Source organism: Thunnus albacares, chromosome 9 (genome assembly GCF_914725855.1).
Source record: "Thunnus albacares chromosome 9, fThuAlb1.1, whole genome shotgun sequence".
Classification (NCBI taxonomy): Eukaryota; Metazoa; Chordata; class Actinopteri; order Scombriformes; family Scombridae; genus Thunnus; species Thunnus albacares.
Window position 1 is genome coordinate 35,261,090 of NC_058114.1, and position 17,174 is coordinate 35,278,263.

Consider the following 17,174-nt stretch of genomic DNA (forward strand, 5'->3'; position numbering starts at 1 on the left):
AGGTGGTTAATGAGAGAATAACCAACCATTCACCCTGTTCCACATCCTTTTAACTGCATTGACAGATCATCCATATAGATCTTAAAAGAAAAGGAGACAAAATACCACCTTGTCGAACTCAATTATTCACATGTAACAGAGCAGATACAGAATTTCCCATTTAATTTGCATCATCTAATGAGCATACCAGAAAACCAGGATTCTGAGGAGAAATCTAGGAACCCCGCTTTGATATAATTTATTAAATAGTTTTTTATGGTTTGTATTGTCAAAGACTTTAAAGGCATCAATAAAACACATAAAAATTGTGAAAAATTGTATTTATCTAAAATCTCCTTTAAAGCAAAAATACACATATCAGTGCTGTGTTTACATTTAAACCGAACCGCACTAGTTGTCAGAAGTCAGGATGTACTATTTAGTAGAGTTCTCTCCAGCACTTTGGATAGAATGCTGGTTAAGGCTATAGATGTGAAATTCTCCGAGCTGTGTAGTTTACCAGCGACAGGCACTAGTATAACAGATAAAATAGAGTCAGGTAGAATACCATGGACTAATAACCCAGTAAAACAAATAGCAAGCAGAGGGTAGAGTTTTTTACTAGCAAGTTTTAAATGTTCAGCAGTTCTACTATCCATACCAGATGCCTTACTATCTCCTAGCTTCATGACAGCATCTTGGAGTTCTTGTGGGTTAACAATCACATGCTCATTGTTATCTATGTTGCCCACACTAAACAAATTGCTTTTAACACAGTTGAAAAGATCATAGTAATGTTTCTGCCACAACTGAGAAATTTTCTCTGATCCATTCCACACTAATGTCTTATGTTTAGTTGACTCCATCAATATTCAGTGGTAGCAATGTTTTACAATTATTCATGATTCTGACTTCTTTCCATAAATCATTAGGACTATTGTTTTGCAACTTTCTCTCAAGTGAGTCAGACCTCAGTGTCTTCTCATTCTCTTTAGTAAATCAAAGGGTATATTTAAAATTTACATTTGCACATTTATTATATTCAAATAAGGGTCCATGTTTATTTCTACCTGACTCAACCCATGCTTTAAAAGCCCTTCTAGCCTCAGGATGAAGCTCTTAGAATAGAATCATACATAGAACAGACCTCATTATCATGTTGCGGGTTCTTGCAATTCATATCAGAACAAACACTAGCATCTTTTGGTAGTTCAATACATCCCAACAAGTTGTCAGTCTGAGAAATCTATTCTTTAAGATCCTCCTGTGTTAAGTTAGACCAGTCTAATTTCCCTGCACTTATGTTGCTATCAACAGATGATAACATAGGTATATTGCATAAATTTAACAACATAGAAAAGGGTTATATGGTCAGTAGTGGCTAGATCATAATTAATCTCCATGGCATCTTGAGTGTCATGTGCATCAGCTGTGCATATGCAGTGTTCAAGCCATGAAGTTGTGTGCCAAGCTTTACTGATATAAGTATAGCTATTGTCAGGCATAAGCACCTTGCCAGAGAGGATCACACCTCATCAGAGCAAGTGATTAGCAAATAAAGAATTACCATCAGAGACATCAGCATCTCCAGCAACATAGATACAGGTGGAAGCATTGTCCTCAATAAAAGACATAACACATGCCCATCTGTTGAGATATTCACCTTCATTTTGGTAACACTCATAGGGTGTATAAATGTTCAAAAAAATCCACCTGGCATCCTGCTTTGGACTACTTTGCTGCTAAGGTCAGTAGTAGACTCACCAGCCCCATAAAATTCTTTATGTTAAGACTTTAGTCTTTCCAAGTGTTGTTTAGCTAAGAATGTCTCTTGAGCACACAGTATATCACAAATCTCCAAGAACTTGTCCACAACCACATGGCGTGATTTGTCTGCTTCACTGTGGCCAACACCAGCCCTCACGCATTACATGACACAACACTGATTTTCATTAAGGTTAGTTAATTTCATATTATGCCTTATTTACTTACTTCTGTCGTTTGCCCGGGCACATACTAGGCTGTGGCTCCCATGCGGGGCAACAGGTATATTCGCAGAATGCTGCAGATCAGATCAGAGCTAATGGCAGTGAGGCCTGTGGATCAGAGCCCCCTTTGCCATTAGCTCTTGATTTACAAGCCTCATAGTACCAATGGACATAAGTCCTAGCTGGGCAAGTTGTGGATCGTACATATCAGCAACTTCATTACATTCTTCAGTGACATGAAACGAGTTGAATCTGTTCCGGGTCAAGTCAATCTTCCGGCATGTAACTGATTTATTGCTTAATTTCTCAGTCAAATAATTACGTAGAGTGTCAGCATCAAGATTAGGGGACAATCTAGAAACAAATGCACTCACCAGCTTGGTTTTAACCATTTGAATGTTATTCTCAGTGCTGGTACCACTTATCCCCATTTTCTTCTGCTCTCAATTGTTTCAAATGAGCTTGTATAGTGCAGGGTTTTGGCTGCACTACTGCATTTTGAGGCACCGGCTTACGTTGTCGTCCTTCTTTCACAACAATGCTGCACTGTGGGGACCGTGATTGTGTTCAGGGCAGTGTGCTCATTGTTGTTTCATCCTTCATCCTCTTCTCCTGGCAAGTGGAGCCCAGCCCCTGCACCTCTCCTTCCCGCAAGGCACCGGTTCCAGGGTCCAAGCCAGGGAGACCACGGTACTTCTCTATTGCTGATATCTGGCGATCCATAGCCACAGTAGCTGCCCCCAGGATCTCAATCACACTTGTCTGTACATTCAGGGCCCTCCTCAAGCTAGAAACTTCTTGGCTCAACTGCTCCAGTCTGCTTAGCAGCGCCGAGGCATCCATGCTGTCAAACCCAACAGGTGGAAGCTCATCCAAGTAGTGTGAAACAAACCTGGGAATGTTTTCTCTGCACTCATTAAGCCTTGAAACATGCCTTGATATTGTTAATTTTTCAATTTATTTATATAGTGCCAAATCACAACAGAAGTTCTCAGGGCACTTTTCACATAGAGCAAGTCTAGACTGTACTCTTCAATTTACAGAGACCCAACAATTCCACTATGAGCAAGCACTTGGCAACAGCAGTAAGGAAAAACTCCCCTTAAACGGGCAGAAACTTAAAGCAGAACCCGGCTCTAGGTGGTTGGCCATCTGCTTTGACCGGGTGTGTGCTAATATCCTTGTGTGGGCCTTTGTGCATAGTTTTTGGACAAACTTCAAATAGACGCTTCATGGACTCTTCAATCCACTCTGACAAGAAGTTGTTTGAAGCGAGCAAAACATTTCATTGTGGCTTAGTGTCCTCATTTTGACGACAAGAAAGTTCATCTTCCACTATCACCTTTCCATCAGCCGTTATAAATCTCAGGTTTCATACCAGGGCAGACACTGCCACAAGCACCTGCACGCACCTCCACCCCTGCCATCTTGTCTTAACATCTCTGCAGGCCCATATACTGTTGAACATCTATGAAGAATAAAAATTCTAGTAACAAATGAATACCAAATGATTATTTACTTGGGTTTATACAGAGGCTTTCTTTGAAGGAAATTCCTCTGGAACAGCTGCTTTTAATTTAATTTTAATTTTGTTTGTTTAATTTTTATTAACTTTATGTAATAAACCAAAAAAACACACATGGTCCATACCTGTTACCAGTATGGGGCAGATTTTTGCATAGTCTTTGGTTGTGGTGTGAATAACTGTGTTTATAAGTGGTTTCTAAATATATTTCTGGTGATTTTCATTAGATTTTTGCTTTACATATTCTAATTGGATCACATGGGAATCCTGGTGGCCTCAGACTCAGTGGCCAGATATCTTTCTGTCTCCTTAGGACCAACGTGCAAAAAATGCACAAAAATTTGAGAAAAATGAACTGACTCGGATTAATGATATTAACATCTTTGCTTTCAGTGTTGTAGGTCTCAACTTTGACTTCCTGGCTCTCAACCTAACTGGCTTCATCGCTTATAGTGTCTTCAATATAGGGTTGTTCTGGGTGCCAGATATAAAGGTAACTTCATCCTTCATTCAAGGTCAGTCTTTCAGCCATGTTAAGTACTAGTAGTTTAGTACTACTGGAGGAACCTTTCTCATGTGAAATGCTAAATCACCGGGGTACTACTTTGATCAGTTAGGAACACAACTGTACTTCCATGGGCAGCTACAGAACAGGAATTGTCTATGAGCCTTGCATTACAATCCAGACGAAATGGACATGAATAATTGAGGTCTGATATTTAAGTTTCAGGTGAGGCAATTTTGCCCCTTAAACTGCTGGAAGTAAAAACTATCATAGTTAATACCACATATTTAGAAAAAAGTGAAATTAGAAATAAAGCACACATTTGTCATGATTCCTGTCCTTTTTGACAATGCCATCTGACTTGATCATTTTGATAAATAATTAAATGTTTCCTAGTCAGACCATGTTCTCACATTGTTGTCTGATAAACAATGTCAGTTCACAGTGGAGTATGTTAACAATGTATGGCAACACTCTGTATATTTTAATTATTGGACAGTTACACTTTATTTTTTCTTCAGGCTCTGTGCTTCAGCACATTCAATTTGAAATAAAGTAATGGATACTACATTAAAGTGCCAAGTCTCAGCTTTAATTTGAGTAGGTATACATCAATATAGAAAGAACTGAGGCAAGGTGGCAAGCAAGAAAGGGAAGGCAACGAGCAGTTTCCAACTTCAGGTAATTGAATTATTAAGTGCCATTTTTAAAATGGCAAATTCTCCATGGTCATCATTATCCTCATATGCAACAGCAACTGGCTGTTGCATATGAGGATAATAGGCAGCTGTTTATGAAGGTTGAGTAGGAGGAAGAAGAACACCAGCAGCAGCTTGTTTGGGTGAGTATGAGGGAGAATACTAGCAGGGGCTTGTGCCACTTGTAGGGAGAGGACACCAATATGGGACTGGGGATAGGAAGCGATCAGGTAAGGAAGCTGGTGATTAAAAAGAATCTACTGAAACAGGCTGTGCTGCTGGATTAGTCACATGAGGTGCTGTAACAAAGGAATAGGACGCAACAGGAGGTGGAAGGCTATGTTCCTGTGAGGGCACAGGGGCATGTGGAGCTGGAGCCTGTGAGGACATATTCAAGGGAGCAGGAAACACATTTTGCTGAAGGAAAGGTTCACTTGTGCAGGAGGTAAATACAGGGATGCATTTAAAGGAACAAGAGGCACATGTGAAGAAGTATTCACATCCAAACTAGTACATAAGATGCAGCACTTGCCAGGGTTGGAGAAACATTTGACTGGGCTGCAAAGGCTGCAGTGTTATGGGTGTTTGGCAGTGCAGTTTGTAATAAGAGGGACTTATGTGCCACATAGGAGGTAGTACAGGGCACTGGGTGCTGAATTGAGAGGGTTCACAGGCTGAAGAGGGCAAGGGCTGGTGGTTGGCCTGATGCTCATGAGTCTTGGAGGTAGAACTGGATTGGGAAAGTTGATTTGGAGAATCTTCGGGTTGAGTTGGAGGAGTGGACAGCATAGAACGCTGTAATGGAGAGAAGGATGCCCAGTTTGGAGAAGGTGGAGACTGGAGGCCATGCATGGCAGACTGAGAATCATGCTGTTTCAAGCATTTGCAGAGTTCCTACTCCAAAGATTGGCCAACTAGGCAGGAATGGTCAAGCCCATGGGGTGGAGGGTTATGGACAGGAGTGGCATGGGTAGAAGACTGACCAGAACTGTGGAGGTGGAGGTTGAGTAGATGTTCTAAAATACGCATAAAAGTTGCAAGTTGAACCATCATCTGTTAGTTCATTACTTTCACTTTTCATTAAGGAAAGTTCACTTGGGTTGGCTTGGGGAAATTACTCAATTGCTGTCTGTATGATGAGGAGGAAAATCTAGTCTGCCAAATGAGAGGGGAGTTAAGGGTGTCTGTTGAATCCATTTGCTCCATCCATAGTATTGATCAATCAGAATCGAAGAACCATGTAAAATAGTCATATGTCCAGTGCATAATCCCAGCTGTGGATAAACACTGGGTGTGTGGTCAGATACAAGGAGTACACAAGATGAATGGATCCAATCTGGTTGATGGTTTATTGTAAGGTTTGAGCATTTATCAATCAAAGGAATATTCAATATGCATAATCAACTAAATAAACATGGCTATGGTTAAGGAAGTTGTCATAAGAATAAACATAAACACAGGGAGCTCAGTGATCTGCTGCTGGTCAGGGAAACTCAGTCCTCTTTTAAGGGCTGCCCAGCCAAGACTCCTCCACCTTAGTAGAATGATATCAGATGAACGGATCTCAAGATAAGCAAAGGATATATATATATACAGACAGACAGAGTCCTTGTTTTATAGTTAGATGAAGTAATGTTGAAACAACATACAGCTGCCCAAGAGACATTAAGTGGCCAAGTGTCCAATTACTATTGAAGCCTTGCAATTTGGGCACTATGTGTTATAAGGGCTATATCTCACACACAGTTCTTTCAATGTTGAGGTAAACCTACTCAAATGAAAGCTGGGATTTGGTGCTTTAATGTATTATCCATTATTTTATTTTAAATTAAATTTGCTGAAGGATATAATCTAAAGAACAAAAAATATGTAACAAATACTTAAGGTCTGGACTGTTGTATATCATGTCTGTTGTTTATTAAGCTACTGTGTCTCTACCCTGCAGGAGGAGTTTCTGAAGAGGAACCCTAATGGAATTAACCCTGTAAACGCTAACGATGTGTTCTTCAGTCTCCATGCTTTACTGCTCTGTTTGGTCTACATCAGCCAGGCTGCTGCATATGAGGTGTGTGGTTCTTACCTGGAGAAGTTTTTGATAGAGTGAATGTTAAACATACAGTCACTCACTCAACCTTATTCAGAATACATCTGCAATCTAAAATCGAACTTTACTTGGAGTGTCAGAGGGAGGGGGATAAATATGGTGCTGCACATAAAAAGACACAGGCAGGCCATGGATGTATTAAGGATGCAGGCTGGTAGCAAAGTTATTTCTACAACAAGTGGAACAGTCTCTGCTGTTGCATTCAGTGTTTCAGGCTTTTCTTCACATTTCAGCTTCAAGATTGGGCCGTAATAAAAAATCTGGAGAGCACTGAAGCCACAATTTGCATGTCTTTTGTTTGCAGTGGATAGCACACAGCTCTTAAAGGTCACAAATCAACTTTCATGTATTTTGCCTCTTAAGTGACTGTAGCTGCCTAGGAATGGATCCCCCATTATTTCAGCTTATATCATTATCAAATGCTGAGCCCAAATGGCCCAGAATATATGAAATCATATATATTGGGATACGTGATTTTGGTCATATCATATATCCCTAATTTGGGCATTTCTTGCATCTCACTCAGAGAGCAACTCTGTTGAAAAGAGCAATTAAAATGAAACAAAATTTCTCAGTGAAACATTTATAGTGAGCAATTCACATAAAAACAAAAGCTACAGAGGACACATTACTCACCCCTGGCACCCAACCCAGACTCCCTGCAAGAGAATTTTTAACTACCTTCCCAATTCTATTTCTTCTTGTAGATCCCACTGCTGGAGCAGTTTATTATTGGAACAATCACCAATTACAGTATTGTTGGTACATTTATAAAATTGTGAAGCTGTGTGGTATTCCTGTGGCAACTTAAAATACCGCAGTTTTATTTTCTTATGGGCTGTATTTGAGATGCATCTTTACAACTATAATTAAAGTTGTTGATTCTTGAATATGCATTTTCTGCGTGAATGTGTGCACAGGCAGTTTGTCTGAGAAGATATCTGTAATACCAAAAATTCAACTTTTGTATTTTCACTTGGTTGCCACTTATAATTTTGACATGTTTCTATTTTGTAAGATTCTACAATGCACCATTTCAAATTGGAAAGTTACTTACACATCCACTGTGAGTCAGATTAATAGTTTGATGCTCTACTTACAGTTCTTGAAGAAGACAGCAATATTATTCCCTTAACATAATTGGAATGTATTTTATGCAATTGTATAAGTATAATCCAACCTAATGCAATCCAAAAGAATGTAAGACAAAATAATTTAACCCAAACAAATGTAGTTCAATGCAGTTTAAACTGTCAAAAAGGTTGCATTGAGTGAAACTATCAAAGATCAAACCACCTTCCTTCATAAAGTGCCAACCAATGCCGTTTTACATTTGAAGTCTACTCTACAACACCTGGAGGTGCACTTTACCAAAAATGGTCTTATAAGTTACCCACAGTATACTTAAACTATACCAACAGGAAATAAACACAACTTGTAATAACTATCTTTCTCAGAGCAAAAATAATTTACAATGATTTAAACATACTTACTATCAAATAGAATTAATCAACAGTAAGACATCCAGTACATTAAAACAACAACTATTATAATGTCTATGACTCACTATCTGTGTGTAAAGTAGTATGTGTCCTCTCTCTTCCAGAGAGGCGGTCAGAAGGTCTCCTGGACGGCCCTGTTCTTCTTGCTGATTGGCTGGACATTTGCCTTAGTCAGCTTATTTCTTGCTGTAGCCAAACAGATCAGCTGGTTGGATTACCTCTACTATTTCTCCTACATTAAACTAGCAGTCACTCTGATCAAATATGTGCCGCAGGTAAGCTTTACACATACATATAGAGGGACCAAAAAATGGAAACACACTTGTAATGCATTGCAATATAATAGCCATGCAGTAAAAACTACCTTTTGTCATCTTTGTTCAATTTAGGACAGTTGTATGTTTTGAGATTGTAGTTAGTTCAATACAGACCACAGATTTGACTTGCCTCTCTTGACACTGTCAACAACTAAAATTTTAAGTTTCATAAAGAATGATCTGTTCTAAGACTGTTGGATTGAATTGCATTATATTTTTATTCTTACTCTTTGTATGGAAAATACACTGATTAAGATTGTGATGCCTTTTCATTGATTCCATGTTTACTGTAAGATTGATCAATTCAACATACTGTATATAGTGAGTCTGTCTCAATAATATTCCACAAAATTCAGTCCAGTATCATAACATGACAGATGGTTACAGTGTTGCTGGTTTTCTGCTGTTTCCAGGCATACATGAACTACAGAAGACAGAGCACTGAGGGGTGGAGTATTGGCAACGTGTTGCTGGACTTCACTGGTGGAACCCTTAGTATTCTACAGATGATCCTACAGTCTTACAACAATGGTAGCTATTGTGCTTTATGCTATTGTATACTCAATGCTGTACTTTATCATTTGTAGCATTTAGGGCAGTCAGTTGTTAAAATGGCCACAAATTTAAATTAAATCAAAGGGGCTTTTCTATTTGACAAAATGTTAATTGAGGTGCTGTGGTTACATCGCTAATCTCAGAGTCAGCAGGTCTACTCCACTGGATTTGGCTTGTAGGTCTAAATAAGTGTGGTAAAAAGATGCTTGAAAAGAATGATGTAGTGTGGCTGTAGATGTGTTCAGGACTATCCTTAAAATGTAGATTTTGGGTTTAAATGAGGCAAAGTATAATGTTGTCTTAAAGACAGAGACACCAGGACAGTATGGGTGTTTAACAATTACTGTAACATGCAAATAAAACCAGAAAGCCTGCAGAAACAACAAAGCCATAGGTTGCTATGCCGGCACACAAAATGTTACAGTGTCAAGGTAACAGAGGAGCATTTTCACAGCATTTTCAACCCCCCTGACAACCAAAAACACCACAGAGTAACTTCACCAAGTTCAACCCAACAAGAAACCAAAGTTTGTTTGTACAAACTTTGGTTTCTTGTGAGTATCAATAGGGAAGGAATCGATGCATCACACAACAAATTGATTCAAAATTGCAAGAATTACACAAATGGTAAATAGGCTGCTTTTATATAGCGCCTTTCTAGTCTTCCAAACACTTTAAGCGTTTACACTACATGCCACATTCACCCATTCACACACACATTCATACTCTGATAGCAGTGGCTGTCATGCAAGCTGCCTGCTCATCAGGAGGAGTTTCTAATCATTCACACTCACACACTGATGGCATAGCCTTAGGGAGCAATTTAGGGTTCAGTATCTTGCCCAAGGAAACTTTGACATGCAGACTGGAGGAGCTGGGGATCAAACCGAAGACCTTCCGTATAGTGGACTACTTCCTGAGCCAAAGCCAACAAGCTCCATATTTCACTGTGTACAGCATTTGTTTTTTCACATTTAATTGGAAAAAGTTCATCTGTTGCTGAGCTTCACAACATTCCAACAACAGAGCTGCTGTGCTGTCTCCTGAGCTAAATTGATTAACAGCTCTGTTTGTTTTGATCCAGTTCTGCTGAAATTCAAGCTGTACACAAATATCTTTTTTCTTTGTCACTTGAAATAAGTTTTGTGGTTAAAAAAAGCCAAATGTACATATTTCTCCTGTAATAACTGTTACTAATTAAACTGTTGACTGTCAGTCACACATCAAAGGTGCAATGGGGGTGACTAATGGCAGTTGATGTTTTGTAAAGCTGATGGCAAACCACAAATGCAATTAAATTAAAAGATAGGTTTGGATTTTTTCATGTCTGTCTTAATACAATACTGACATGCTCATATGTTTGTGGAAATACAGTACCAGTCAAAAGTTTGGCCAAACATTTTCATTCAAGTGAATAGGACGGTGTGTCCAAACTTTTGACTGTTACTGTAGGTCTTAGTCACTGTAACAATTCCTACTCTCCATACTGACCCTGAGGCTATTCCCCCAGAATGGGACTATACTGTAAGAGATGAGGGACAAAATCCACAACCTTTGTTCTGTGTAAAAATGCATTCCAAGGTTCAGCTGAAGCTAATGAGGTCACAGCAGTCTGAGTTGAGTCAGTATCTTCCAAAGTTACAGTCTACTGAGGACAAAATTCCCCCATCAGCAAAGTGATCACAACTTAGGTGGGCAAGATAATCAGATTGCCATTTGGTTCAGTGAAATAGTTGTTAATGAGATATTTCAGTCTGGACCAAAGTGGTGGACTGACATACTGACCAACATTGCCATGCATTCCTAAAGCACCATTGCTAGCATGGCTAAAAATGAATGCAGAGAATAGTATTTACATAAAGATTTAAATGAATTGGAAAAAATGAAAATACTTTTACCACCTGCTGGTGATGGTGCAATTACATGGCACATTAAATCGTATACAGCATTTGACTGACGGAGCATGTTGTTTGTACTAACTGTTGCTGTAATGTTTATCTCTCCTCAGACGAGTGGAGGCTGATATTTGGTGATCCGACAAAGTTTGGTCTTGGTCTGTTCTCTGTGGTGTTTGACATCCTCTTCATTAGTCAGCACTACTGTATCTACAGACGGCCACCACAGTACGAACCTGTTACAGAGCAACAAAAAGACTGATGCCGACTCTGTTGCTCAAAGTAGTACTCCTGATAAACCAACAGATGATGGAGGCTGCTGAAGAGAAGCCATGATGATCGTGATCTTTAACTTTCTTCTTGATATGTTGCAGCAGAGTTATTCAGGGCAGGTTTCATTTGTATCCAGCTGCTCTGAGCTCAGTTTGCTGCCTTCCAAAATATCTCAGGATCAGCACTTGCCTTTTTTTTTTTTTTTTTACCACTGTATGAATATTTTGGTTGATTAAAAGAAAACCAGATGTAATGATGTCAATGTAAACACTTTCTAATAAATACATTATCACTGTATTATATTTCAGTTTTTTAGAGTTAGATCAGTATCACAGATCAGTATTGGTGTAAAATTCGATAAGTAGCAATGTCTTCATTACATTGTTGGATCTAGGAGGAGCATGGCTGGTTATTAGCAACAATGAATAATTATCAGAGATAATTGTTAATTATTAAAATTAATAAAATTTCTCTCTGGAGAAATCCTTTCTCCCTTCTGCAGGCAAATTGAGAGCGCTGGGTTGCAGCAGTAGTCTTTCTCTCAGATCTAGTGATTGTGTTCAGGTGAATACAGGGCGAAGTCTCAGCTCGCTCAGTAAGGGGAGTCTCTTGAAACTCAGCGCAGGGAATTACACATGCACAGGGATACCTCCTTTTCATTGTAAATGCAGCGGAGGAAGCTTTGCTTTCACTTGAGAGTCAACGTTTCCTCCTCTTTCTTCCATCCCCTGTTACTAACCCACACAAGTGCGCGCGCACACATACACACAACACACGCACCTCTCTTACCCTCTATTGCCCCTCGTTATCTACCATCAAACAAATGTGTTTGATAAATTGGACTGGGTGAGTGCAGAGATGCCACCAGTCGGTGTCATCTTGCTATTGTTTAACTGAAATGCCACGGTCACATCTGCCATTTGGTTCTCACGTGATGCGACTTCCCCACGTGGTCACATCGGCATTTTGATTCTTGCGTGACCATCTTGAATCTCGTGGGGAATTCATCTCCTGAGATCACGTCCACCATCTTACCCACAAATACACACACACACACACACACACTTATAGACACACCTACCCATCTACACTCCCATACACACATGCTCCTGCTTGCATGTGTTTTCACTGTACATAACTTATTATTGCTTAGGTAAAAGGGTCAAAGCATCGGCTAACTTTGTTAACTTTGCTATTGTTTAATGAAAACTGTCATACATTTAAAGAGAAGCCCTCTGTGATTATTGTGCTCATTTATTGTGAAAGGTGGCTGATTGAGAGAGCTTGAGCTCAAACCTTCATTTACCTGTGAATGTTGATATCCCTCAGATATTAGCATTCTAGGTGACCTCTTTTATGAGACTACCTCATTGTCTGGTCACTGGTCCCAGTTTCCAGTTGGTGCTCCATTATTAATTCATATTAACAATTTTATTAATTTTAATAATTATCTCTGATAATTAATTATTAACTTGTGGTACTTGTTTGTCAGAGCTCACTGGGACATGAGGCATCAGTTGTGCTTCAGGTAATGGTAAAAAATGCACATTCAGAAGCTGGGAGGAATACGATTGATAAAGACATTAAATCAAATAGGTCTACTGTATATAACATACTAAGACAACAATAGACAGATACATGAATATGTATTTGTGTGTGAATACACACACACACATATATATACACATACATACATACATACATACATGACTGCAAGTGCCACTGCATGTGGCTGTGTAAACTTGACATAAGAAATGGCTTCTTTTTATAGCAATAACAATATTAGCAAATATAAAATATTTTTGTTTACCAGTTTCTTCATGGTTTTGATGCATTCTTAGAAACAAAAGGCCAGTTTTGAGAGTCTGACACGAATACCAAAACTGTTTCCATTTGCAAAACAGCACTTGCAAATCTTTTGCATCTTTTTCACTGCATTGATAAAGGTTTTGTTCAGTTTTTTATACACAAAACAGAAAATAAAGTTAACCATATATTTTGGCAGTCTGTTTACATCAGGTCACACCTACCATAATATTCTCCCTGCTGAGACATGCCAGATAAAAATGCTTTGTGTGACACAGTCAACCTTGGTATGGCAGGAGTGATGTCATCACAGGCCAAGTGGTCACATGGTTTCTGAGAGTGACCTGACAGAGAGAGACACAATTTTAGTGTGTAAATGTTCCATCATTACATTGAAAAAAACAAATTTATCACATATTTTTTTTCATATTTGGTCCTGAACTACTGCACTACAGTCTGATGAATCCCACATTGTTCAACATGACACTTAAACAGAGTTGCCTACACTGTATTTGTTATGACCCAGACTAGGGGAAACCCTGGCGCAACATGAAAATGAGACCCCCCCCGCCCCCCAAGCTCCCAAGAACCATCAGCAACAAGGAATTTTGCAGCCCTTTAAATGTTTATTTCATATTTTGGCTTCTTGGTTGATTAATAGCAAAACAACAAACAAAAGGTAAATAAAGCTAAACAACCTAAAATTACCTACTCAAACAGAAAGAAACATAAATACAAAATACAAATAACTCAAAACTTAGCAAAAACATAAGAAAAGAGATCAAAGCAAAATGTTACCCACCCCTATGGAACCTGGGCTGATATATGTACTTGGAAAGCTATTTGCAATATTTTACAACACTAGAACATGTCTGCTGACTGGTCAGAGGTGGAGAGAGGAGAGCCCACAGGAGATGGGGGAAGCCGGCAATTAAACCACTAGTTTTTAGGCTGGGACCAAACAGCTCCCTGGAACAACCTACACACACTTTACTAGAATCAACTACAGTTGCTCACTGCTGTAAGTACAACAAAATCCGGCAGTAAGGGATACGGTACAAAGCCCCCAGGAACAGTGCCAGGCTTTGAAGCCAATTTGACATAGTGGCCAAACCATGTAATTACATCACATGATGCTATTGGACCCAAAAATACTTTTTCCCATAGACTTACATCATGAATCATTTTATCCCCATTCAAGCTAGCCAGAGGGCATTGGGCCCATAGAGTGTGTGCAGTATGTTTTCAGGAAGTGGCTTTTTTGGCTTCATGCGCCATTGAGCAACTTTCACAGGAATGAACAGGGCCCTGCCTCCCACGCTGTATCCAGTTCTCTTTATACATCCATGGACAGTACAACCAACTAACCAAACAACTGTTGGACAAGCAGAACATACCCCTCTCATCCACAGCTGTTTTACAGCTATTCAGAGTTTGCTTTGCTAATAGTGAACTGTTACGATTGAGCTCAAAATGGATGTTTATTGTATGTATGAGTCTAATTAGCTAAATAACTAAAAAGAAGTTAGTGTAATTGGTGCATCTCTAAAAAGTATTGTACATTTTCTGTGTTGAGGCATTCAGTCTTTGACATTCATTACAACTACTGCTATCTGGGCCTCCAGAACCCTTCTGGTGTCAAAAGCTCCTGTAAATTAACACGCAAATTACTCTATGGAAGTCTGGAACAATTCTATGGTAGTTTTAGATTATTCCACTGCCAACGTGCGCAAAAATGGGTCCTGGCATCATAAGCTCTCGTGGACCAAACCTGTCAAAGAGTCTATAATTGCAGGTTGGAGGATGGACTGGATAGCAACCGACATTACATCTGGAGGAGACATTTTGCTATATTGTCAAGCCTTCAGAGAGACGCCACGTCCTCCAAGAAAAATCCTGTTGGGGAAAAGTAGACAGCTTCATCAATGGCACGAAAACGCTGAAGAAGTATACTAATGAACAATAGGGACAATCATCAATGTTGTTGACATATTGAATTTTGACATTGTTACCTAACGTTGTGTTTATTGTTTATATTTTTGAAAATAAAACATGCATTAAATGAGTAAAAATATCTACTCACACATTAATAATCTGTTACTTGGATTATAACCCAGTGTGAGTATTTTTACCCATTAAGTGCTCTTGCAATATAAATTTGGCTGCTCCATTTGCTTCATAGCATTGAGTCATTGAATATTGGCCTGTCATGCAACATAGAACTAATTTATTTAAGTTGCTTGGGAAATTAATATGCCCTGAAACATATTTCATGAGGGCAAAAAAGCCCTTGAAAAAAAGGTTATTTCCTACCCTGAACTGAGCTGTCAGCTCCTTACTCAGGTCTACAGAGGACTCATTGAGAGCATCCTGACCAGAGGGATCACTGTGTGGTTTGGAAACATCACAAAGCAGGAACAGAATGCTCTCCAACAGGTTGTTAAAACTGCAGAGTGGATTATCAGCTCTTATCTCCCCTCTGTAGAGACTCTGTACTCTGACCACTGCAGGAACAAAGCATGAGACCCTCATCACCCAGGACACTCTCTGTTCAGGTGGAGGAGCACAGGATATACTCTGGCCACAGACCAGAGATTATCACCACACATCAAACTAGATTCAGCAACAGCTTCTTAGCAGTAATCACATAGGTTGCTGAGGACATTCAGGCTGGAGCAAAGTACCGTCACCCCACCTCACTCTCACAGAGACTTTGGTGTCCTAGCACACACACTCTCCCTGGACTGTGAATGACCTAAATCTGGCACACAAAACACCTTGCTTGTTTTAACTGCTCAAAACCTAAAATTTATGTACTAGTACTATGTACTGTGGTGCAAATTTCCATACCTTGCTGGTGTTTTTTCTTATGTGTAATACCTCCCTCCAATTGCTGCTCCAGTACTTCATTAGAAACTCTGAATAATTTGAGTGCTGTAAATAACTGTTGTAAATAATGCAATATCTTTCAATTTTAATTTAATCTTTTAAATTCATTGTAAAATTGTTTCTATTTTTTTTTTAAACCTGACTGCGTGAACCGAATTCCAATATGCATGTACCCTGTGCCTGTGTATATGGCAGTAAAGTCTCTTGAAATTTTGAAAACAGTTGGGAGTGAGCTCCTGATTACATCTCAAACTTGGACCCAAAAAAGTGGAACATTTTGCAAATTAACAAAAGTCTTCAGAAAGGAATCTATAGAAGAAGTAATAGCATTGATCAGCAAGAACAGAAGAGAAAACATAATCTTTGGATATATTTCTCAAATCAAAACAACTAGCTAGCTGTCAACTGCTAACTGCTACCTGCTGATACCAATATTCCGATTGTAGAAGGGTTAGTCTCGCTATCACCTCATTTTTACCTGCCTAGCCCCGCGTAGTCACTTTTACCTGGCTGGTCACGGCCACTTATGTCACTTCCTTTTTTTTTTTTGTTGTTGTTGTTAGAAGGTTATTTTCCATATAAGGGAAACGCCGACAGCACAATCAGATCCCATTCAATTGCCATCCGGGCGTACTATAAATACTCATTGCGCACACACACAGAAAGAAGTGTTTTCCCATAGCATACAGCAGAGTGCTATAGTCCCCCTACACGGTGGTCCGCTGGCAGACAGGGAGTTTGGTCTCCCTGTTCGAGGTATGTATGGTAGTTTAAAAGTCAACCTGCCAGGTTTTCTTTATGGTATTAATGGAAATAATTGTAAATACCAGGAGCAGGCAACCCCAGCTTTTGAACACCCAGAGCCGTGGGAGACAGTAGATTTCACCTGTAGAGGTGGGCACTAATAGTTGTTGTTTCCCGTGTAGTGTTGTATTGAGTTGTATCAAAAATGATAGGTTCTTTGTGATTCAGGGTTCCAGTGCGGAGGAGCATTTAAGCTGTGCCATAATTGGCCGGGGTTATTACGGTAGAGGTAGGATGAAACAATTAAGCATATCATATTGAAGGCCACGGTTGGATATTTGGGATTGTTTTTTTTTTTATTTTTATTTTTTTCTTTTAGGATAGTTTGCTACTG

General features: G+C 39.3%; 1 protein-coding gene across 1 annotated transcript in view; it reads left to right on the forward strand.

The window, feature by feature from the left end:
- The window catches only part of ctns (cystinosin, lysosomal cystine transporter), a 32,610-nt gene extending 20,972 nt beyond the window's left edge, over positions 1-11,638 (forward strand). Inside the window, exons 7-11 of the mRNA XM_044361761.1 lie at positions 3,886-3,985; positions 6,641-6,760; positions 8,406-8,576; positions 9,032-9,149; positions 11,182-11,638. Of these exons, the coding sequence (XP_044217696.1) occupies positions 3,886-3,985; positions 6,641-6,760; positions 8,406-8,576; positions 9,032-9,149; positions 11,182-11,330 (658 nt within the window). The 3' untranslated portion in view covers positions 11,331-11,638. The remainder of the gene's footprint in view (positions 1-3,885; positions 3,986-6,640; positions 6,761-8,405; positions 8,577-9,031; positions 9,150-11,181) is intronic.
- The last annotated feature ends 5,536 nt before the right edge of the window (positions 11,639-17,174 follow it).